The 26,319-nt window shown below is 36.8% G+C and overlaps 2 protein-coding genes across 2 annotated transcripts; both read left to right on the top strand.

Annotated features, from left to right (window-relative positions):
• The first annotated feature begins 4,858 nt into the window (after positions 1–4,858).
• LOC117570575 (probable cytochrome P450 4d14) lies at positions 4,859–6,724 on the top strand. The gene is given in 5 exon segments (XM_034252317.2): positions 4,859–5,024; positions 5,092–5,548; positions 5,610–6,123; positions 6,125–6,173; positions 6,240–6,724. Coding segments are annotated over 5 exon segments (1,524 nt in total). The 3' UTR covers positions 6,578–6,724.
• A 2,715-nt stretch (positions 6,725–9,439) lies between these two features.
• Positions 9,440–11,355, top strand: LOC117570574 (probable cytochrome P450 4d14). Its single transcript, XM_034252316.2, has 4 exons — positions 9,440–9,690; positions 9,758–10,214; positions 10,276–10,838; positions 10,905–11,355. The coding sequence occupies exons 1-4, from the start codon at positions 9,525–9,527 to the stop codon at positions 11,240–11,242; spliced, it is 1,524 nt and encodes a 507-aa protein (XP_034108207.1). The 5' UTR covers positions 9,440–9,524; the 3' UTR covers positions 11,243–11,355.
• The last annotated feature ends 14,964 nt before the right edge of the window (positions 11,356–26,319 follow it).

The following is a 26,319-nucleotide window of genomic DNA, read 5'->3' on the forward strand; positions in this document are numbered from 1 at the left end:
AACAACGAAACGCAAAAATATACATGCGCAGTACAAAATGCTGTCAGTCAAATAGTACACATACGCCACGTTGGCTGTCAAGGGCTTAGCTGCGAAGGGCACTGCTTGTCCAGAGACTGGAGACACAAGCAGCTTTTGTTGAAGAAGGCTTAGGTATTTTAATATGACACTTTTACAGTTGATAAAGGTGCATCAAACGTTGGATAAACTTAATTAACAGCCAGGGAGTCAGGGAGGCGATTTAAGGTGGCAGCTTGTGGCCAAGTGTCAGCTTTATGACTTGCACTCTGCCCTGTGCCCAGGTGGCCAGATGCTGGACTAGATTGATGGGATATTTCACATTTTTGACAGCGCTGAGTTGGGTTGGGCATTTCGTCTATTGCTAGCCTATTGCTGCGATTTAATTAGACGCTTACTTAGTTTGTTTACATTTAATTTGGTTTTATTTGACAGAGCTACTTTAAGCCATTTACACGCATGCATAAATCTTCTGGACGGTCACTAATTATCTGCCAGCCAGCATCAGTTGTTGTTGGTCCCACATTAAAGTCACTGCTTTCCTAATCCTCTAGTGCTTATGCTTATAAAAACACCCGAATACACACACACTGGCAAACACAAAGGCAACTAGGGGTTGCCCACAGCATATGTCCCCAGTGCTGAGGTGATAAATTACCATCGGCAAAGGTGTCATATTAAAACACACACAAAACCCCAAACATGTGGCATTGGCCTTTTAAATAAACCTTAAGCCCAATGCATGCTTGTCCCGTCTCCCCCTTCTTTCGTCCTTCGTCCTTAGACTTTGCTGTCGAGCCCCAAGGTTTCATCCCTTCCCGACTTGGCGCATAACTAACGAGTTAAAAGGCAAACAGGGGAACAGCAACTGAGGCAGCGACAACCGCAAATCCTAAACCAAATCAAAAGGGTCTGACCTGCTTATCACGGCCATAAAGTCAGTTTCCTGCCAAAGCTAACATCCCCACTTCCCCCATCTGACTATCGGACTATTCTTCTTTCCGAATCCCGCCCATCCCGGTTGCGACTCTCATTTAAACTATTTAATATTGGCACCTGCCTGACGTCAGACTCGGCAAGCAGCACAACTTACATGTGGCCTGAGTTTGGACCACTTAAATAATTTAAAAGCTACACTAGATATGGGAACGTGACTCGACTTACTTCTGGACACAACTGGAACTTGAGGAAATACAAAAAGAAGTTTTTCTATTTACAAATTTATTGTATTTTCTAATGTTTTTAAAAACAAAAAATTGTATTATATTGTATTGTATTGTATTATAATATATTAAATATATTAATTAGTAATTCTAATATCAAATATAAAATATTTTGATCAAAATCGAATCAGTTCGTGAGTCACGCAGTCATCGCTTTTCATTTCAGCAATGTTTCTGGCCCTGCGCCAGTTGTTGGCCAAGCTGGCACACATTTATTTACGTTACCTTTTCGTGCAATCGTAAATTTCAATTCCAGCCACTTAACGCTGTACAAAAAGATTATGCGACAGCACCTTAGCAAAATGAAAGCAAATGGCAACCCAGAAAGAATTCAGCGAGCTGAGACATGAGACACATACTTACTTTCATATATATATTCCGCAGCAGACTTATGCTATGATACGTACTTACAATATATGAATGTAAGGATACATGAGACTGGTTAACTGCTCTTATGAATTGGCTTGAGGTCCCTGGCTTTTAACTAATTAAATTGTTGACTCTGCTCCAAATAAAAACAACAGCAACACCAGACTAACAAACAAATAAAGCACGCTGGTAGAGCATTTTTAATATCTTGCTCCCATGCGAGAGAGTCAATTCCAAGAAAAGAATAATAAATAAAATTACGCAAGGAGCTCACGAGGTTCTCCCCCTCTGTCCGTGTGTGTTCATGAGTGTGTGTGTGTGTAAGTGTGTCTGTGTATGTTTGTGTTTACGCCTTTTAACCCTTTCAAATCAGACTCTACCGCAACGCTCGTTGGCTGTGTAAACACATTAATCATCCAAATGCCACAGACAGAGATCGAAAGTGCCACCATTGCGACTCCTTCTGTTCCTTCTCTTTGCTTACTGTGTCCCTGTTGGCTTTTGGGGCTCCCCCTCCCCTACACTGACCCTACCACGAGCCATGAAGCCATTGCGGGTAGTTTGGTAATCATAAACAGCACACCGTGTAGGAAATTAAAAGCGAAAACAAAAACAAAAAACAAGCTCATGCAAATACGAGAAAAGCGAACAAGAATGGAGGGGAAAAAAACAAAGAATCAAATGAAACAAGCGGAAATAAAGGAAAGGAACGATGGTCAGGACACGGCCCTGGCACGTGTGATTATCATTGGGTTGACGTCAAACCAAAGTCATACAATATGCAAATACTTCTCTTACTCAGTGTACGAGGAGCTATGCAAATTTGTGTGTTCCCTCTCGACATTCGACCCCCGGACTAACAGTAACACATAACAGACTAACGACCTCACAACACAATCATTTTGTTCGTTTTGCGGTTTGCCACGCTTTGAACAGTTATTATTACATTTAAACTAATTGAGTTGATTAGAGAGGAAATTGAGCAAATGCAAACGCAATGGAGCAACAACAAAACGATGGCAAATAAGCTATCTAAATTGTAATATATTTACGATATACGACAATTCAAATTTAAATAATCATTTCCTATCAATTCGATACGCTTATCTGAAATGTTCTTACACATCTGCAAACCGACCTACCTCAATCAAAAGATTACAAATAGTACATATATGTATATATCACCTGTTCTTATCATTATACTTTTTGTTTATTGTACTACACTAAAAACATAGCTAAAATTATCCTTATCAAGAACAATACAGGGTGCAAAGTACTGAACAATTTGTTAAATACAAAAGACGAAAATTTGGAACTGTAGATTATTGATAACAATGTTTATTCCCGTGGTCTCTTGAAACTTTCATTCAGTAGTTGAGCTAATCGCACAGCTCTTATCTATGGGAAATTGTGCACCTTCTGTACCGCTAGATTAAGGATTTTTTCAATATACTAAATGTATATTTATCTTTTTGCCACATGATGATTATTTTTAAAAATTCTAAAACCATTACGTTGTGTACCTTGAGCACGTATGAGAATTGGTGTACTTTGAGTTTTTGAACTAGGAAATAATTCAAGTGCACATGTTCTTTAAACCAAGTATTCGAACTATATTTAAGTGATTCATAGCATTCTAATATTAATGTATATATAAAACAAGTAAGTAAGCTGCAGTCGAGGGTGCTCGACTGTGAGATACCCGCTACCCATTTTGATTGAAAGCAAAATATTGCGGTATTATTATCAAAATATACCAAAATACTACAAAAATGCTAAAAATATACTAAGTGGTATATTTGGTATATCGATCTAGTACCGCATTCAAAATATACCATAGACGGCACAATATACCAGATTGTCAGCCAAAGCAACTAAAACCCCTAGTAAGTAGGCGTTTTTGCCTATGCAAAAGTATTTCTTTAATAACTTGGTATAATGGTGTACATCAAAATTCGTAACTCTAGCTTTAAAATGACGCTTGTTATTCGATTTTTTTGATTTGCGGGGGCGGAAGTGGGCGTGGCAAAAATTTGAAACAAACTTGATCTGCGTGCAAACATACCAAATGCTGTCGAAAAAAGATTATAGCTCTATCTCTTATAGTCTCTGAGATCTAGGTGTCCATACGGACAGACGGACAGACACACAGACGGACATGGCTAGGTCGTCTCGGCTGTTGACGCTGATCAAGAATATATATACTTTATATGGTCGGAGATGCCTCCTTCAACCTGTTACATACATTTCCTGCCGGCACAAAACTATAATACCCTTCTACCCTATGGGTAGCGGGTATAAACATTGTTCTAAGAACGTGTGCTCTTAAAAAATAATCTTTTACCCTAAGAGTAAAAGGGTACTATAACTTTGTGGCAACAGGAAATGTATGAAAAATGAAATGAAACGGTCATATCCATAAAGAATGTATATTCTTGATCATCTCTAACATAACAATCGAGACGATCTTTATTGTTTCACGAAGGTCAAGGTTTTTAACGTCCAATTAAAAACATGGCGTTAATTTTACATTATAATTATAAAGCTATACCCATAGTCTTATGAATTTCATTTACAATCTAATATATTTTGTACTCAATGGTATATTTCCAATTATTAAACTAGAATATAATTCCACATAGCATATATAACACTTGGAAAATTTTAGTCGTTATACTATATATATATATTATATTAATTTACTATATTTTTACGTAATACTATTTTCGTAATGCTTATATTTATATTGAATATGAGCACCGGGTATCTCATAGCAAAGCTGACTGTTGCTTTTATACTAGCACGATTTAAATTATATGCTCAGTGCTTGTGCCATAAAATTTTGAAAAAAATTAACCTTAGTACATATTTCAAAAAATTACATCTCATACATACTTTACGTGTTAGTAGTTGTAGAACGAGAAGCTGTAGGAATTGTAAGCTGAAGCAGATGAAAATAATTATGGAACCACCTGACACTCTTTTCCATTTTCGTATCTCTGCTATCAATTATTAAGATGCATATTGATTAGTTACTGCACACTCCAAGTGAGAGTCCGAATCAAATGCCAGAGAACAAAATTTATGTCGATATGCTTAGTGGACCTTCTTATCTTATCGCCCATGTTCAATGCGCTTAGCTCATGCGAGTACAAAAGTAGATCGACACCGTAGAGCGACCAACTAGTCAACCAATAACTCTAAGGCTAGCTACACTACACTATATTTGACTAGTTCAATTTTGCGACATGTGGTGGGAACTTCTGGCGCTGCTTTTGGCAGCTCTGTTCCTATGGGACTACCTATACATGAGAAAGCCATATAAGATGTTTGAAGCGGCTGGAGTGCGTGGACCGCCTCGTGCACCACTGCTGGGCAATGGTCCACTCATGTTGATTGGAGAATCCGCTGAAAGTAAGCAAACTCTATATGGTGATAAACCAGGCAATTAACAAATGGTTCGCTTGATAACTTGTTGCAGCTATGTTGGATTTGACAAAACGTTTGATCAACAAACATGGTAAAAATGTTCAAATGTCCATGTTCCAAGAGTATGGGTTTTTTACGGCCGATCCAAAAATGATTGAGGCTATCTTAAGCAATCAACAGACGATTACGAAAAATAATCTCTATAGTCTTCTGCAAGGCTGGCTCGGTACTGGACTGCTGCTGAGCACAGGAAAGAAATGGTTTAGACGCCGCAAGATCATTACGCCCACATTCCATTTTAAGATCCTCGAACAGTTTGTGGAGGTGTTCGATCAACAGAGTGCCATCATGGCCGAGCAGCTGTACGATCGTGCCGATGGCAAGACTGTGATCAACATGTTTCCCGTCGCCTGTCTGGCAGCTCTGGATATTATTGCCGAGACTTCGATGGGCGTGAAGATTAATGCCCAGCGATCACCCGACTTTCCCTACGTCCAGTCCGTGAAGGTGTAAGTACAATACAAAAAAGATTTTAATTTAATTGTTGTGCTCAATACGATTTACATTCAGGGTGTCGAATATGATGGCTGAACGTTTTATGAGTCCGCTGCAGCGTTTCGACTTTACAATGCGTATCTTCTTCCCTCTCCTGCATCGCAAACTGCAGAAAAACATCAAGTCTATGCATGATTTCACCGACAAAGTCATCGAAGAGCGTCGTGATGCACTGCAGAAATCCATCAATGAGAAATCCCCCACAAATGTGGAGGAGGACGACGTGGGCAGCAAGCGTCGTATGGCCTTGCTAGATGTGCTGCTGCAAGCATCGGTGGATGGCCAGCCCTTGAGCAATACGGATATTCGGGAAGAGGTCGACACATTTATGTTTGAGGGTCACGACACCACAACCAGTGCCATTTCCTACACCTTGTACCTTTTAGCCAGGCATCCTGAAGAACAAGCACGCGCCTTTGCGGAAATTCGTGAAGTTATTGGCACCGACAAAACAAAGCCCATCACAATGCGGGATCTGGGCGAACTGAAGTATTTAGAGTGTGTGATCAAGGAGTCGCTGCGTTTATATATCCACAGTGCCGATGATCGGTCGTCATTTATCAGAGGAATTTACACTTGGTAAATTAAGATATTCATTCAACACACGCAGGAATCAAATGTACTATATATTCTGATATTTTCCAGATGGCAAAACGTTTGCAGCCAAGACAAACGTGATTCTACTGACTTATCATGCTCAACGAGATCCAGACTATTTCCCAGAGCCAGAGAAATTCAATCCGGAACGATACAATCAAGAGAACAACAGCAACATCGATGTATTCGCCTATGCTCCCTTCTCAGCTGGTCCTCGCAACTGCATTGGACAAAAGTTTGCAATGCTCGAGATGAAGAGCACAGTCAGCAAAATGTTGAGACATTTCGAGCTGTTGCCGCTGGGTGAGGATGTGAAACCCATTATGAATTTGATCCTGCGTTCCACAACTGGCATCAATTTGGGTCTCAAGCCTCGAGTCTACTAAAATCGGTGAATATATTTAAGTCTGTGTAAATATCACTTCAATCTGATTCAACGTTTTACAACTGACATCTGTGTGAATCGTTAGATGTGAGTTTATTAAAAATGCTGAACATATTTAGGCCTGTGTAAATATTACCTCAGATAAACCCATTGTATATAGATCACAATACTTCACAATAAAAACTTTTTTAGTTGTATGCATATCCACAGTCTGAGTAAAGAGTTCGATACGCTTATCTAGACTTCGTATCTAATTCCTGACCTATCTTACTAAAATGACTACTAATAGTACATGTTTATATATCACCTGCCCTTATCTTTTTGATTATTGTATTACACTAAAAACAAAGCTAAAATTATTCTTATCAACCAAAAATACAGGGTGCAAAGTTCTGAACAATTTGTCAAATATAAAAAGAGAAAATTTGGAAGTGTAGATTATTGATAATAGTGGCTATTCCCGTGGTCTCTTGACAATTTCATTCAGTATTTGAGCTAATCGCACTGCTCTTATCTATGGGAAATTGCGAACCTTCCGAATATACTAGATGTAAATTTATCTTTTTGCCACATCATGATTATTTTTGAAAATTCTAAAACCATTACCTTGTATACATTGAGCACGTATGTTGATGTACTTTGAATTTTTGAACTGGGAAATAATTACATATTATATTATACTGACAAAAACTAATCTCGGAATGGTTTTTATACCCGCTGCCCATAGAGTAAAATGGTATTATACCTTTGTGTCAACAGGAAATGTATGTAAAAAGGAAGAAAGAGCCTTCTTAATAAAATGTATTTATTCTTGATCAGCTTTGACAATTGAGAAGATCCTTATTTATGGTAAACTCTTAATGAATTTGATTGCTAATCTAATATTTTTAATCCCCGCTACCCATAGGGTAGAAGGGTATTATAACTTTGTGCCGGCAGGATATGTATGTAACAGGTAGAAGGAGGCATCTCCGACCCTATAAAGTATATATATTCTTGATCAGCGTCAACAGCCGAGACGATCTTGCCATGTCCGTCTGTCCGTATGAACACCTAGATCTCAGAGACTATAAGAGATAGAGCTATAATTTTTCGACAGCATTTGTTATGTTTGCACGCAGATCAAGTTTGTTTCAAATTTTTGCCACGCCCCCTTCCGCCCCCGCAAATCAAAACAAGTAAGAAAGCTACAGTCGAGTATACTCGACTGTGAGATACCCGCTACCCATTTTTAATAAAAGAAATATATTTTGCGGTATTTTCTCAAAATATTCCGAATATACTGCAAAAAATACTAAAAATATACCAAATGGTATATTTAGTATATCGACATAGTACCGCATTCAAAATATACCATAGACGGCACAATGTACCAGATTGTCGGCCAAAGCAAATTAGACCCCTAGTAAGTAGGCGTTTTTGCCATACAAAAGTATTTCTTTAATAACTTCGACAATTTTTATCTAATTGCAACCAAATTTTCAGGAATCATAACTACTATAGTTATTATTGTATATACCAAAACTCTAGCTTTAAAATTACGCTTGTTATTCGATTTTTTTTGATTTGCGGGGGCGGAAGTGGACGTGGCAAAAATTTGAAACAAACTTGATCTGCGTGCAAACATAAGAAATGCTGTCGAAAAAAAATTATAGCTCTATCTCTTATAGTCTCTGAGATCCAGTGTTTCATACGGACAGACGGACAGACACACAGACGGACAGACGGACATGGCTATATCGTCTCGGCTGTTGACGCTGATCAAGAATATATATAGTTTATAGGGTCGGAGATGCCTCCTTCTACCTGTTACATACATTTTCTGCCGGCACAAAGTTATAATACCCTTCTACCCTATGGGTAGCGGGTATAAAAATCGAATAACAAGCGTAATTTTAGAGCTAGAGTTGCGGTATATACAATAATAACTACAGTAGTTATGATTCCTGAGAATTTGGTTGCGATCAGATAAAAATTGTGGAAGTTATTAAAGAAATACTTTTGTATGGGTAAAAACGCCTACTTACTAGGGGTCTTAGTTACTTTGGCTGACAATCTGGTATATTGTGCCGTCTATGGTATATTTTGAATGCGGTACTATATTGATATACCACATATACCATTTGGTATATTTTTTTAGTATTTTTGTAGTATATTTTGAGAAATATACCGCAAAATATATTGCTTTTATTTATTTATGGGTAGCGGGTATCTCACAGTCGAATACACTCGACTGTAGCTTTCTTACTTGTTTTACTCTAAGTTATAATTCGAATGACTAAATTCGAATATAGGTCCACATACCACATATGTGTAGCACTTGGTATATTTTCGTATTTTTAGTATATTTCTTTAGTATATTTTATTCACGTAATAGTGCTTTCGTAATGTTTTGCTTTTATTGAAAATAAGAAGCCGGTATCTGACAGTTGAGCCGACTGTAGTTTTTATACTTGTTTACTTTAAATATTGTCTAATATTTAAATTCATTTAAATTAAATGAAAATTAAACTTTTCTCATATTTACAAAAGCAAACCTTATTTTTTATTTAAAAAAATAATCATACACACTTAACGAGTTAAAAATTGTTCAACAAGAATATGTAGCAATTGTAAACTGAATCACGAGAAAATAATTATGGCAGCTCTATTAAATTGTCATGCCTCTGCTCTCAATAATTCAAATGCATATTGATTAGTTGCTGCACAGTCCAAGTGAGAGTCCGAAACAAATGCCAGAGAACCAAACGTATGCCGATAAGCTCAGTGGACCTTCTTATCTTATCGCCCATGCTCGAAGCGCTTAGCTCATCCGAGTACAAAAGTAGCTCGACACCGTAGAGCGACCAACTAGTCAAACAATAACTCTAAGGCTAGTCACACTGCTAGCCAAATCAAGCGAAGATTATATTAATATTTTCAATATTTGACTAGTTCAATTTTGCGACATGTGGTGGGAACTTCTGGCGCTGCTTCTCGCAGCTCTGTTCCTGTGGGACTACCTATACATGAGAAAGCCTTATAAGATGTTTGAAGCGGCTGGAGTACGTGGACCCCCTCATGCACCGTTTTTGGGCAATGCTCCTCTCTTTATGATTGGAGAATCCGCTGAAAGTAAGCAAAGTCTATCTGGTGATAAGCTCGGCGATTAACAATTGATTCGTTTGATAACTCGTTGTAGCTATGTTGGATTTGACAAAACGTTTGATCGACAAACATGGTAAAAATGTTCAAATCACCATGTTCCAAGAGTATGGATTTATTACGGCCGATCCAAAAATGATTGAGGCTATTTTAAGCAATCAACAGACGATTACGAAAAATAGTCTCTACAGTCTCCTACAAGGCTGGCTGGGCACTGGCCTGCTGTTGAGCACAGGAAAGAAATGGTTCAGACGCCGCAAGATCATTACGCCCACATTCCATTTTAAGATCCTCGAACAGTTTGTGGAGGTGTTCGATCAACAGAGTGCCATCATGGCCGAGCAGCTGTACGATCGTGCCGATGGCAAGACTGTGATCAACATGTTTCCCGTCGCCTGTCTGGCTGCTCTGGATATTATTGCCGAGACTTCGATGGGCGTTAAGATTAATGCTCAGCGATCCCCCGACTTTCCCTACGTCCAGTCCGTGAAGGTGTAAGTACAATACAAAAAAGATTCAAATTGAATTGCTTTGCTCAATATGATGTGCATTCAGGGTGTCGAATATGATGGCTGAACGTTTTATGAATCCACTGCAGCGATTCGACTTTACAATGCGTATCTTCTTCCCTCTCCTGCATCGCAAACTGCAGAAAAACATCAAGTCTATGCATGATTTCACCGACAAAGTCATCGAAGAGCGTCGTGATGCACTGCAGAAATCCATCAATGAGAAATCCCCCACAAATGTGGAGGAGGACGACGTGGGCAGCAAGCGTCGTATGGCCTTGCTAGATGTGCTGCTGCAAGCATCGGTGGATGGCCAGCCCTTGAGCAATACGGATATTCGGGAAGAGGTCGACACATTTATGTTTGAGGGTCACGACACCACAACCAGTGCCATTTCCTACACCTTGTACCTGCTAGCCAGGCATCCTGAAGAACAAGCACGCGCCTTTGCGGAAATTCGTGAAGTTATTGGCACCGACAAAACAAAGCCCATCACAATGCGGGATCTGGGCGAACTGAAGTATTTAGAGTGTGTGATCAAGGAGTCGCTGCGTTTATATCCACCAGTGCCGATGATCGGTCGTCATTTATCAGACGAATTTACACTTGGTAAATTAAGATATTCATTCAACACACTCAGGAATCAAATGTACTATATATTCTGATATTTTCCAGATGGCAAAACTTTTGCAGCTAAGACAAACGTGATTCTACTGACTTATCATGCTCAGCGAGATCCAGACTATTTCCCAGAGCCAGAGAAATTCAATCCGGAACGATACAATCAAGAGAACAACAGCAACATCGATGTATTCGCCTATGCTCCCTTCTCAGCTGGTCCTCGCAACTGCATTGGACAAAAGTTTGCAATGCTCGAGATGAAGAGCACAGTCAGCAAAATGTTGAGACATTTCGAGTTGTTGCCGCTGGGTGAGGATGTGAAACCCATTATGAATTTGATCCTGCGTTCCACAACTGGCATCAATTTGGGTCTCAAGCCTCGAGTCTACTAAAATCGGTGAATATATTTAAGTCTGTGTAAATATCACTTCAATCTGATTCAACGTTCCACAACTAACATATGTGTGAATCGTTAGATTTGAGTTTATTAAAAATGCTGAACATATTTAGGCCTGTGTAAATATTACCTCAGATAAACCCATTGTATATATATCACAATACTACACAATAAATACTTTTTTAGTTGTATGCATATTCACATTCTGTGTAAAAAGTTTTTTACATTTTCCTATTTGTTGCCATTTGGGCAGCAAATAAAGATTATTTTGTTATCTATGAGCAATAGTATTGGAAAGAAAGCCTGAATCATAAAGTTCTTCTTCTTGAAAGCTAAATTATACAGTTTCACCATGATGAGCAAAAAAATGTTGAATTTTGCCATTTCAGCATGACTTTCAGATTTGTATTTTAGTTTAGAATAAGCTAACATTGTTGGAACTATATTCGAGAAATCAGCTGCGAATATTTATTATTAATATTATGACTAAAAAATATACATTTTAGTGTTTGCTTAAATTTTCAACATACCAACTGCAATCAGTATATAAATTACAGAATACAATTAGTATGTATATCATAAAACAGGACAATGATTATTTTTTTCTATTTTCGCCTTATTATAACGTATTTAGATACTTAAATATTTAGGCAACAAATTAAACACAAATAACCAAGCCAATGAAATCAATAATCATTATTTTTGTTAAGCGAATGAATATAACTAAAACAAAAGTATATTATTTTCTTATTATGAATTCTTTGGTATATTTTGAATAATATACAACATATAGCTTTGGGTAATAATTAATATACTTTATACATAATACTGCTTTGGCACCGTTTTATATTTATTGAAAATTGAGAGGGAATATCTTATAGTCAGGCACACTTGAATGTAGCTATGTTATATAATGTTAGTGCAAGACAAATTTATCTGGCAATTAATGTATATAAATATGCAGTAATTGTTTAATTTAATGGAAGCTCTTTAACAATCAGCTTTGAATAAGTGTAGTTTTCACAATAACTTCACATCACATGCATGCCAACATAATAATGTATCCACCTTTCATATGGAACCCTCGGACTCTCACTTCGAAAGCTGATAACTTATTTGGCTAATACAGTTGTAAGGCTGCACAAAGTAGTTATAGCCAGCTGTCAAAATAAATCACTGGCACGCGCTTACAATTCAGAGTCAGAATCAGAGTCAGAACCAGAGCCGGACTTTTAAGCTAATTAAATTATATATACACACCTAAGTAACAAACCATAAGATATGGGCATCAACATCAGATGCCGTCAGAAGAGCGGAAGAGAAAGAAAGGGACAATGAAGTAAAGACACGAACGGAAAACTGTAACGAACTGTAAGTGCTGGCACGACCCGTGACACACCACCCAGTGGCCAATAATAAGCCACTTACCCGAGCAACTGCCGCAGCATGAAAACTTTCCGCACTACTTTGAGGAGAGTTTTGTTTTTGCCATCCTTCGCTCCATGGCGAGCCAACAATAAGTTGACAATTTGCAAGTTATGAAAGTAAATAAGTGAAATAGTTTTAGCCGATGGCTGGCAATCTTCTTCTTCGCTTCCTCAGAAGCATCCCTCTCATCTTGTGTCTCCTTTTTTCTCCAGCCTCATATGAAAACTTGTGCAAATAAACACGACTTGCAACAAATTGAAATGATGTATTAGGCCGCAGGGGATTAACGCCCAACTAATAAATCTCCTTGGACACAGCCAAGGGTGGTCATCTTAACAAAACAGTCTGATATCCTTTACAGGGAATACTGTCTACGGATGTGTCTGTGTCTGTATGTGGGAATGCCAAACAGTTCTCCAAAAGAAATACTCACTGTAGGCTGTGCAGTCATACATACATATCTCTGTATTAATAAGACACAAAATGTTCTTATCAGCCGAAGCAGTCGACTTCGACTTTTCCATATGTTCCCAACTTTTGCTTCACGCTTTTCATGCAATTTGTCGTTCAGCTCCGCCTGGCGTCTAGGTCAATAAACCCAGCACCCAGAAGCCTGCAAAGATAGAGAGGTTGGAGGACATTGAGTTGACATATAGATTTGTGTGATGTGTGGGGAAGTGCGTAGATAATGTGAGTAATTTGAGTTTGGTGCAAAGGACATAAATTGTGGCCTGCCTGTCGATGACATTGAAATGGCTTTAAATACTCAATGGCGGTTTTTATGCACTAAATATTTTACTTACAACTTCAACATGACCTTCTGGATAATGCATCTTTATCCCTTGAAGGAAACTCCCACAAAAGTTTTGCTTGATGAATTAATGTAACATTGTTATTAATTAATGAATAATACTTTTTAAATGAAATTCCTTACTTATAAAAAACATATTAAACATAATATATTTATGCAAATATGTTTTAAATGTTTGGCAATGGAATTTATTGATTAATGCCTACAAAATATTATTGCTTTCATATAAATTCATTCACAACCGAAGCGCAGTATGGGTTGAATTCACCGAAAGTAATTTAAAGTATAACAAAAGTAAATCTCACATATCAGCAATAACTTCAAAGTAAATGCTAGAACTGGAGCATTGAAATTAACTTAATTGCAACAGTTGACACTGATATCGGCAACAGAACAAATTGACTTTTTACGCAGATGTTGTTGGATATCGCTTAATGGCCAATGGTGGTGTGCAGCAGAGACATCTCGACTATGGAAGGATATTTGGTAGTCAGCCAGTGTCCAGGCCAGGCTGCGTTTATTTTCCGAGCGCATTGTGTGAAGTGTGATGTGAAGTGTTTGGCACTGGCTAACAAAAGCTGTCAGGGCAGGACGAATTATAAAAAAAAATAAAAATAAAAAGAAAATAAAGTGGAAGGAAAAAACATTGTTAAAGCGTCGTCTACGCAGCGTTACAATAACAATAAAGTAAACAATAATAACAACAATACAACAAACACCACAATGAGCGTGGTATAATAGCAAAAGCTTTTCATATGAGTTCAAGTTTCCCCTGACAGATCAGAGAGAGAAAGAGACAGAGAAGGGGAACCATCCAACTTCGGTTTGGCATTTTGTCAGTGTATTTGGTGCGTTTGATGAGCCGTGGCACAGAAATTGGAAATTTATCTTTGATCTTTTTGTGTATCGCACTCGATGGAAAATACAGTCCAAAATGAGACAATGTTCTGTCCCGGCTGTCGCTACCCTTGTTATCGACACCATGAGCCAGCCTATGAGCGACAGTCGAGTTGCTCCTTAGATGTCAGCAACAGGGAGGCAGAAGGAAAAAAGAAGTCAAGTTACGAAAACAAATTGATGTTACATGCGATTTCGCGGGAAATTATTTCGACACAAGTAGGAAAAGTAATAAAGCTTATAAAGTGAAACAAATAATAACGTACTCAAATGAACGAATTCCAATCAATTTAATTTAAATTCGTAGGCAGCACCTAGCCTGTAGCCTTAGCCTTAGTGTTGACCTACTCCACTCGTGTTTGCCTTGCCAATTGCCATGGTTGGTCATTTGTTTGCTATCTCTTAGCTAATTAGTTTTATAATTATGTGTTGTGCGATATGCTTGTAATTTGCTATATGATATATGCTTGACAGACACAACAGCAGCAAACAGTGTCTCTCTCTCAAAGCAGCGTAACTTCAAGGAATGATGATGAAGAGGCTTTCTCCACACCCGCCTCCTCCTCCCTCTCGCAGAAGACAATTGCATGGGACAGGCGGCAATTTGTTGTGCCTGTTTCTGTCGCAATTGATTGTCTGGCACTTGAAGTGCCATTTGGTGTTGGTTTATAACATGTTTGTTGTACGCGTACTTGTTGTTTAGTCCGCCACTTGGGCGACAGCATTGTCCTCGGCCAAGGACCATGCAACAAAATAAATTCCTGCCCACTGAAGCGCACACATTTAATGTAATTTTTTAAAAAGCCATTTTTTTAGCTAGCCAACTTCGATAAAATGTACTTATATCTATCTATATACATACATACATACGTATATATATACAAGCATGTTATACATATATTCTTATTTTATCTGTGTTGAACCAGACCAACATAAACAAGACCAGAATTTCGACTTGAATTTATGACAGTTGCCGCATACTTGACATGTGCGCTGCTCTTGGATGGTTGCTCTTTGCTGCGGACTGAAGGGTGTTCAGGGTGTTCAGGGTGTCGAGGGTGTTGGGTTGAGAACCGTCTTTGAAGCCGTCCAACACCTAGACAATGTACCTCCATCTTCTCCATAAAAGTGTCGCCAGCATGACGCTCCAATATCAGCAGGAAAAGCAGCACACAACAAAAAAAACCAACAACGAAATGTAGAAAACAAGAACTTTAAAGCTACAATTGGGCATATCGCTCTAGAGTTTTGCCAGTTGCTTTTTTGTCACTTTGTCGCTGATAAGAGTTTTGCTTTGCTAGTTTTTTTCTATTCCTTTTTTTTTTGGTGAAGAGCATATTGTTTTTTTTTTTCAACCATTTTCTTCAGCTTTTTATGACACCGATTTTCACACAAACATGAACATAAAAGCTGTGACATTCTGTCTTTGTTTTATCGGCCAAGGATCACAACACCCATAGTTGTGGGCAAGAGGCAATGGTTAGTTAAAGATGAGATCCAAACTGGACAAAAAAATAATACTAAATCAGTTAACTTATAACTTCAAGTATAAGAAGTGAATAAAATAGTGGAAACAGTTTGCAGCTTTAAAGAATTTGAAGTATTCACACTTAATAACTGTTTCCCACTCTCAGAAAGCAAAGAAACTTTTGTTTCCTCTTATCGACGGCAATCACTCAATTTGCAACCTTTGCGACTTTTAGAGCGTCGAGTGTTTCACTTAGAGGGCAATTTAGTTATCTACATCTAGAACTTCATTTCACAGGCATTTTGCAGCACACTTTCTGGCCTATTTGCAATAATTGAATCTCATATTGTTAGCAGTCGGCAGTCGGCAGCTGCACACACAAAAGGTAACAAAACTGAGCACCAACCTCAGCCTTAGCCGCAGTCTCAGAGCCCTTTGCTGTGAACAACTTTATACAAAAGAGACACCAACAACAAGTTCTTTTTGGGTAGGGGACACTGTCCTTTGATGTAACAAATTTCTCGGACACTGAGCGCCTAATTACTTTATTGGTGACCTTTTTTGTTGTTTTCCCTTTCAAAAATATTTGCTACGAGCTGTCGAGGTTCATCTGTTCAAATGGAAGGCCGAGAGTAACCTACTAACTAACCTTTTAACCCTTTTGCCCGGCATGGTTTCAATTATGAGACGCCTGTCTGAGAGGGACTGATTCTATGTACTATTGGCAAGTTAATTTAATTATAAGCAATGCTGAAAACTTGAGGGCTTCTCGTTTTTGCATTTATGCCGTTAGGCGTTGGGTAGAGAGAAAAAAAATTAATTTAGCATTTCATAATAGAAAATTATAATTTGTATATTGTGTTGCTGTACAAAATTGAGATTTTTCAAACAGTTTTCTATGCTAGAACCAAAGTAAATACCACGATGAACTAAATACGCATGATGTTGCATAATTTAGTGTTTTACGTAATAAATATACATCCAAATATCGCATTAATCTATATGAATGAATTCTGAGTTTTACTTAAGTCACACAAATATGACCAGGAAAAACAATGCGCATACAGAGAAAATACAAACACAAATGTATAAATCCACATAATCTTCTAGAATGGGAGTGGATGGAAAAGGACACGTGTGTCCAGGTTTATCAATTTTCATTTATGGATCACCTCGGAATTGTTGTTGATGATTTCATTGTTGTATTCTGTTGTTTTGTTTCTGTCGGCAAAGGAGAAGCAGAAGCTATTCCTATTGCGATTGCTATTGTTTTTGCCGTTGAACTTGTGCCTGTCATTCTGCTTGATTGGCTACTAAATACATTTTGAGTTATGAGCTGAAGTTCGCATGGTATGGACAAGTGTATGTGGGTGTGTGTGTGTGTGTGTGTGGTGGGGGCGGGGAGATAAATAAATGGATGGTTCAATGGGCGAATTCCTGCTGTAAGTGCGCATTGTGCGTGCGTGCGTGAGATTTTGAGAGTCGATAAATATTGAATTATTTGCTGAGAAGCATCCAAGTGTGACCAAAAAAGAGTGAGCATTAGTGCTGAAAGGCATGTGAAACAATCAAAGCAATCGATGGATAAAAATTAATTAATAATCAGTTGTCACCAAAGTTGTTAGCAACTATATTTGTCAATTTAAAAGTGACTTGCTCAAATTAAATACTTTTAAAGCAAGTACATCTAAGAAATGAAAACAGAAAACAGAATTTTAATTTTAACTTATTTTGATGATCATATAAGTAGTTAATAGTTCTCGGAATCGCTATTCCAAAAATTATTTGTATATACATATATGTATATCTTTTAATATATTAAAAGTTGAGTTGGGATGTTAGGCCCATTTTTTTAATGACATTTGAATATAGAATAAATAATTCAATCATATAAAGTATGACGAAATAAATATATTTAAATATTCGGCAGATATTCGACTGGAAATTTTATTTATTTTTATCAATTCTCTAAAGTAAATTAATTTTCAATTATTAATTTTTATTTAATGAGCTTCTTTAATTTCTTTTCACCATTTAAGAGAAGTGCTTTAATAAAGAGAAGACAGCTTAATTTTAACAGAAAGCTTTCAAAAATTACAGAGTACTGTTAGTTAACAGTGGGGTGAACAGCATGCGAACCATTTGCTGTTATCTGTTGGCCATTTGATTTTCAGACATTGCGCACAAAAGTAGGCAACACTTTATTTACACATTTGCAGACGTCATGACTGGCTGTTAATAAATGCAATATTTTTGTGAAATTTATTTTCAACACACTGCACAAAATTGATTACACTAAATGTAAAGTTTACTTGTGGCATGCCACTTGAACACCCTATCAAGTAAAAATAAAGTTCATAAACAGCCGCCATGGCAAACACTTCAGAAGTCAGCCATTATGCAACACCCAGGGGATTTTAATAATTCTCATAATTTTCGATGTGTGCAAAAAACACAAACACATATATCATTATGCTGGTATAAGTATTGGTGGGTGTGAATATGTGTGCGTGTGTGCAACAGTATGCAGAGTAAATAAAATCACATACACATAATTGCAATTTAATGTAAAAGCAACAGCACTCGAGCATATCAAGTGGGGAAATGGACTTCGGGCTGCCAAGCAAGCGCAAGTATTTGTAGTCAATATTTGATATTTGCACAGATGTTCAGCTGGCAAATTGAATATGGATTTTGCATAAAATACATACAGCCAACCAGCCAGCCAGCCAGTCAGACAGCCAGTCAGCCCAGGCTGATCATCATGATGAACAAAAAAGCCAAATATACAGATATACACATATGTTTTGTACTCGTTTGTGTGTCGTACAGTAAGTAGATAAATATTAAAGTGGACTGACCGGAAACCGAATTGAAAGCATCAGCTAGAGACGTATGCCACACAACCTTTTACTGACCTCAATCTAAGGAAGGGGAGCGACACACAACAGTGTGTTTGGTTGCGATACAAGCTGTGTTCTGCTGACCCCTGACCTCTGCCCCCGCTTGGTCGCATGTGTCGAGTGCCGAATGCCGAGTACCAAATGCCGCCTCAAACATGAATCAATAAATGCATGTTACATTATTTTCCAATCAATTAATTTTCGGGTCACTAGATTTGCTTACTGCCACTGCTACCAATGTGCTGCAGCAGCAGGCAAGAAGCAGTCAAATAGCCCAGGAGCCAGATGGGATGGACCAGCGCCTCTGACTTGACCAATGAACTGCAGAGTAAATCATACGGAATGATTTTATACATACACACACTCACACTGAGACACTCACATCAAACCAAAGAACAACAAGAGGCGGCCATTGAGCATAAATGTTTAATCAAATGAAGCATGCACAAATTGGGGTTCACTTCTGGGGCTGAGTATCCCACACTGTATAGTCGAGTTCAGTTCGGTTGAGTCCTGTCCAGTTGGGATGCTGCTGATTTAATAAACATAAAATGTGTCAGCATTGTAAAATTATTTTGTCGCCCTCAGGCGCAAACAATGAGCGGCAACAACACAAACAACAGCAGCAACAGCTGACAGGCAACAGCCAAAGGACAACGGACAACAACAACAACAACAACCAAGAGCAGTCAGCAGTCCATAACAATCGGCTACAAAGTGTAGCCTTAATGTGTTTGTTTTTGTGTATGACAAATTTTTTGCAATTTTCCAATACATTGAACTCTCCGTCGTCTCGTCCACTGACCGAACATAAACTGCAACGTCGCGTGCACATCACACAGCATAGCACTGCGTATACGTAATATTATTCTTTGTGTCAAGCGAGTCAATTTCCAGTCACTGCCACTACAACAAATTGAGTGTAATGCAATACACACACTGCTCTGACATCTGCTGCGGCTGATAGGCCGCCACGGATGTTGCTCAGTGTCAATTTGTTTTATGTAATGAGCAATAAATAGTTAATAATTAAATTCAATATGTTATTGCGGTCGCAAAATATGCAATTCCACAAACAATTGTTACAAGTAGCAGCCATAAAGCTGCAATGTACACAAAAAAAATGGAAAAAATGTAAATGAAGTTTATTCTCTTTATAAAAAAATATTACATAAACACAAACACATCATAAAGTTACGAAAGAGCACATAACATACAAAAGAAGCCACATCTGATGATAGCGTATGCATGCCAATGAAATAAGTTAATGAGATTTTCTACGGATATCGCAGATACTGATGTGACAAAATTGAAATACAATAAAATTCGAAAGCACTTCAACAAGACCAAGCTATGAGATACTATTGGCTTGTAAGCATAAAACATTAAACAATAAATTATATTCTTAATTTATTTTAAAATTTGTAAAATTATTTTTATTTTGTGTTTCTGAATATTTCAAAATTCAGTACAATGTCAGAGTATATTAAGAGTACATGTCCATAAACTCCATTATCGGAGCAAAAAAAACCAACTGAATTAATTTGAATCGTGTGTATTATTTAATAATAATTATATTCATTCCAAATAAAATAAAAAATGTATTAGTTGATCTTGACTTTTTCTTGATCTTTCTTTAAACATAAAAAAAAGTAATACAATTTTGGGAGGCCAATATCGTCTTATCAATTTTTCTTGGCGATAAATAAATCTCATACGGAGCGAACTATTTAATAGAATTTTATTTGGTTCAGGTTGGTACACCAAAGAAAGATTGTTTAGTTTAATAAATAGAAAAGTAACTAGAATCAATAATTTTGATTCATGCTAAATAAAGTTATAAAAAAAATGTTGAATAAAAGCAAAACAGCGCTGTATTATTAAAGTATACCGCAAAAATACTACAAATATTCCAAATGGTTTATTTGGTACAGTATAGTACTACATTCAAAATATACCATAGAGTGCAGAATATACTATATTGTCAGCCAAATCTACTAGTAAGTAAGCATTTTCCCCAAATAAAAATATTTATTTAAAATCTTCGACAACTTTTATATGATCGCAACCAAATTTTCAGAAATCACAAAAACTGTATATATATATCGTATTTTTAGTTAAGATTGTTATTCAAGTTTTGTTCATATTTTAACTATTTAAAATCACTAATAATAATTTAAAGAGCAACCCTTTAAATCCCAGAAAAATTGTAGTGTAACACAGAATGCTATCGCAGTCAATATTTAATTACTAGTTGGTTGCTGTTTATTGAAATAAAACAAATGAAATAAAACATCTAGAGTCTAGATTCCAGACCAACATACATTTGTTTATTTTCTCATTTTTTATCTGCCAATGATGAGTTACAAATTCGATTTTTAATTTAATTGATTATTTATTTTATTTTCATTTTATTTTGATGTTAAAAATAAATAATTTTAAGAATTAATCTCGGCTCCATTATAATCAAGATTATATTTACATTATATTGTCAGAGATGCCTCTCTATGTTTATTTCATATTTTCGAAAAAAATATAAATTATTTTGTAAATTTAATTTAATTAAGGAAAAGTATATTAATGAAAAATACAGAGATATTTGTATTAAGAATTTAAGATTAAGTCATTTCTTAAGTTTTTCAAGGTATTGAAAATAACAAAACGTCGAGCTGTTCTTATAGTTTAAAACTCTCAACGAGACAAGAAATTATTGTCTCTTATCTTATCAAACAGTGAATTTAAAGATGGAATTAAAAATTATTGTCAATTTAAAATTAATTTCAGTTTTGTAACATATTAGTAAGTCATAAAACCATCTCTTTTTAATAACTCATAGTTTATAAGCCACAATTTTATATATGTATGTATTATAGTATCAAAAAATTTAAGTAAAATTACGCATGAACTAAAGTTGAATATATAGGATTAATTTAGTTGTATTATTGTTAATTATATGTACTTATGTGCCCATCATCAACAATGATCTATCACTCAGAGAGCGCTCATTGCAGCACCGACAGCCGTCTAATAAATTATAATCTAATGACTACATATGTAAATACGCATTAAGCCGTGCAAAGTTTCAGGATCGCGCTCTTGCTGCCAGGCAACACGGCACAGAGAGGGGAATAGCAGCATTTGTAATTAAAGTTTAACACGGGCAACTTTTCAGCATTGACGACAACACGGAGAGCATGTGGAGCAAGGGGGCTACAGAAGCAGAAGAGTCGAGCGAGGTCTATGGTATGTTTATGCCACGCTTTAGATGGCCCCTTGATAGCAATGCAAACTTTTTTGGAAACATTTCTATAATAATGCGCCGCTGGCGTACGTAAATGCAAAAAAGAGGGAGAGAGAGAGAGAGAGAGATACGAATGTGCTCCAAATTCAAATTCATAGCCAAAAACGCAGCATACACGCACAGGATGTAAAGTTTTCGCTTATCGTTCCAGCAAAATGTTAATATTTGTTGAAACGAAAAACTCACACCAATACACTCACACACACACTCGCATATAGCAGACACAGCATGGATACTGTGGGTAAATATAAGCCACATAAAATGGTAATTATAAAACTAAACTACAGCAAATACTTACTCTATGCATACACTCCGACCCTGACTGACTGTTGTTATCTGTAATAGATTTTGTTGTGTTTTTGGGTGTGGCTGGGGATGTATAGAATAGAAGTATTGTCAGCGCCTGCCTACGTACGTCCTCTCGCTGTCCCTCTCTGTGCGCAACTGTGCGTATGATTATTATTGTAATAATTGTACGAGCCATGAGTATGGCTGTCTTGTTCGGTTTTAATGACTTTTCTTTGGAAAATGAAGAAAACTGCTTTGCGGCTTTGGCTTATTGTGGTTCGTTAACATTTGCTCGCCAAGTTTTATTTGCTTTTGATAAAGTTACCAAAAGCCATGTGGCACAACAACAACAACAACAAAAACAACAACAGCGTTCATATGAGTGCTCCTCTTGTATATATTTGACTAGTCGACTACTTAGCCCCTGGCGCTTTTTTGCTTTTGCTCGTATGTACTATAATTTTATGTATGTATGCATGCATGTTTGAGTAGCATGAAAAGCAAGTTCATTTTACATTTCAAAAGCGCCTTTTGTTATGCTACACACACACAAACACACGAGTGTAGTTCACCTGCTTGCCTCCCCTCTCGACCCCTCACCGCAAATTCGGTCCAGTTCAGTCCAAGCATTTGTTTTTATGCATTTCTTTATGCTCTTTAGCATTTCCATTTATTGTTGTTTTTAATATTCTTTTGTTGCGGATTAAGTATTTATTATCATACGCACCAAGTGTTTCCGACAAAAACAAATAAATGTTTTATATGCACATACACACACATTCACACATATATACATATGTTTGTATCTATGTAGTTTTTCCTGCACTTTAGTTTGCTTGCCATGAGTCGTTCTTCGTTCTTCTTGCATAAATATGAAAGTGTTCACTCGTTCTGTCTGGCTGGCCGTCTGCCTTGTTTGTACATTGCCATTGTTAGAGATTCTATTCGAAGTGCTTACACTCCGCCATCTCTTCTATCTCCCCACGATTCTTATGTTATCCCCTTCACCACTTGCGGTGCCATGCCAACTGTCGTTTGAAAGCGTTTTTGTTGCCCGCTCTAAAATATGTTTTATTATCGTGTTACTCGCTTTTAGTGGGTAGCTCTCCATGCTTCGAGAAATAAACAAGCATTTTACATATACTACATGCACCTCTACGCTCCATCTTATAAGTAGTATAAATGCTGAGATTGTACAAGTATTGCTTAGATGTATGATTTGTCAACTTTGTTGTATTTCCTTCTTCTGAGTTGGTATTGTCATATGAAATTTATTATCATTTCGTTGGCATGAATACTGTGATGCTGAAACTATTTAAACAACATTTAGACATTACTAAATTCACATGAATATATTCCAAAATTTTTACTCAGTATGCGTTATATTGAATAGTTTGCAATAATATATAAAACAAATTATTATTTAAGCACGCGTTTGACATGGAAACATTGAAACAATGTTTCTTGTAAAATAAATTCTGCACATCGAAAAAAACGTAACTTTAATGATAGATTTTTTGATACATACAATAATAAAAACAGTATTTCTCATTTCTGAAAAGTTGCTTATCCAAGTATAAAAGTTAATTAAGAAATCATTCTATACTGCATGTGGTCTTTGTTACTTTGGTTGACAATCCGTTAGTAGTATATCGTATACCAAACATAGTCTTAAGCAAATCTGTATAATAAATTAGTATATTTTTGAAATACTATCACACTGTTTTGCTTTTATTGAAAATGGGTAGCGAATAACTCACAGGTGTGACTTACCTGTTTTTCAACGATTCTGAAATTTTTACATAACAAAGTATACATAGTAACGTAGCAATTTTTACTCCAACAACATATTTTAAACCACTAAAACTAAATTTAAAAAATATAATAGGGCCGAGCATTCAGTCTGCTTCTGTTATTAAATTTATTGAATTTTGTCGCATACATGCATTCCTTAATGTCAATGAAAATATTGACTTAATAAAGTTTTTTAATAGCTGTTGTCATACTTTCTTGATCTATATTGCATAATATATAATAATATAAATTTTGTGTATTAATATTGTATTTAAAATCTCACTGAATATTCGCTCATTATAAAAAAAAACCTATAGAGTATAGTTAACATGTTTTTTTTTATTATTTTTAGCGGAGAGGGCGTATTTGCGGTTAGGAGGCTAACATATACATATTAGAAAATTGTTATCAATAAATTCTAAATATAAATTATTCATTTATATAAATTGATAAATCAAATTGCGTCAATTGAGTTATTTGTTCCGCTACCCTCGCTTAGCAGAGTCGATAAATCATTTATTGTTAGCCGTTCTGTTATGTTTCAGTTGGTAACTCGCTCAGTCCTGCCTAATTAAGTCAACAAAACTTACGGACTAACTTTTTCGCATCTTATAAATTTTAAAATACTTAACTGCAGCCTGAATGAGTCCCGAATCCTCGCAGTCGTTTTAATGGCATGTTGCTAATCGAATTTCATGGCGTCTCCCGTTTTCTTATTTTAATTTTATTTTTTCAAGTTTCGACTCTCGACTTTTTTTGTGTAGCTCTCATGACAGTTTAGTTGGCAGTAGTTTACATTATTTCTTTTTTTATATTTTCAAGTCGCGCTCAAGTTGAAAATCCATTTAGCGTAACTCAACACTTAAGCATATTTCTCAAAGCTGCTGCTGCTGCTGCTGGTGAAGAAGCTTCTGTTGCTGCTACTGCTGCTGTTTTTTTATCAGTTCTAATATAAACTTACAGTCAGTTGACAGCTTTTTTAATTTATTTCATTAAAAATTTTCGCGCAAAACTTTTTCAATTCGCATGCAAAGCGACAGATTCCGTCGTCGTCGTCGTCACCGTTCGGATTTCACTGCTTCTTTTGGTATAGAAGATATGAGAGAGATTGAAGCAACTGCTGCAGTTGATTAGTTGTGCATTTAGACTTGATTAAGCCGTTTTAAGACGTATTAACCTTAACCCCTTGTGTGTTGCATGGCCAGCAGTAGGTTAACGACTTAAAAAGACTCATTCAAAAGTGAGCGTGTGGCAGACAGGCAAACAAACAAACAAGTGAGTAAACCAAAGCAAAGCAGAGCAGAGCATCAAATGTGCACTTGACTTTTCCCACAAATGCCCGCAGGAGTTGCTCAGGATTGCGACCCGTAAACCACTCCAGCCTCTTCTTCCTCACGACTCCCCTCTCACACCAATGTCAACTCAATTAAATCTTATCAAGTTCAGAGGGAGAGACACGGGACACACACATACATTCGAGCGAGTCGAGTCAGCCAACCAACACAAATATCAAACAAACTAATGTCAGTTGTCATAATAAAGCGCAAATACTTTTGATGCCACTTGCTGTACACTTAGCCACCCATATGCTTCTTTTTTTGCTCTGTCACATGAAATGAGGAGAGCTCGATGTGGGCTGAAGGTAGGAGGTAGTTGCTTCTCGGTAGTTGGTAGTTGAGAGGGGGAAAGGCGGAGAGTACAACATGTACATTCTCGGTACATACTATACATGAACATATAAAGTGAAATGCAAACAGCTGCGCAATTTAACGTCGGGAAAGTAGAGCCAAGGGCATACAAGGCATGAGCGAAGGCAAACACACAAACAAACAAACAAACAAACATGCAAGGAGACATACGAACAAATACAAGATACTATATAAAAAGTACATCTGTGTGTGTGTGTGTGTGTTTCTGTGTATCTGTGTGCTATCGCTGGCGTGACTGTTGCTATTACAGCAGCCATCACATCTCCTCATGCTCGAACTACAAATGTATGTATACATAACATACATATTTATAATAACTTTAATTAAGATTTTACAAGAAGATTATTTCTTAATAACAAAAACAACAAAAGCAAAAACACACTTCGCTGTGGGCGTAACACAACAACAACAACAACATAACACAGGCACAGGCAGAAGCATACATCACGATAACAGCACTACAACATCATGGA

Source organism: Drosophila albomicans, chromosome 3 (assembly GCF_009650485.2).
Source record: "Drosophila albomicans strain 15112-1751.03 chromosome 3, ASM965048v2, whole genome shotgun sequence".
In the NCBI taxonomy this organism is placed as follows: Eukaryota; Metazoa; Arthropoda; class Insecta; order Diptera; family Drosophilidae; genus Drosophila; species Drosophila albomicans.

Excerpts from the sequence above, each read along its gene's own strand:
- LOC117570574 (XM_034252316.2), top strand. The coding sequence starts at position 9,525 with ATGTGGTGGGAACTTCTGGCGCTGCTTCTCGCAGCTCTGTTCCTGTGG. Across the intron at positions 9,691-9,757 it reads GATTGGAGAATCCGCTGAAA|CTATGTTGGATTTGACAAAA; the intron begins GTAAGCAAAGTC and ends AACTCGTTGTAG. Across the intron at positions 10,839-10,904 it reads ATCAGACGAATTTACACTTG|ATGGCAAAACTTTTGCAGCT; the intron begins GTAAATTAAGAT and ends GATATTTTCCAG.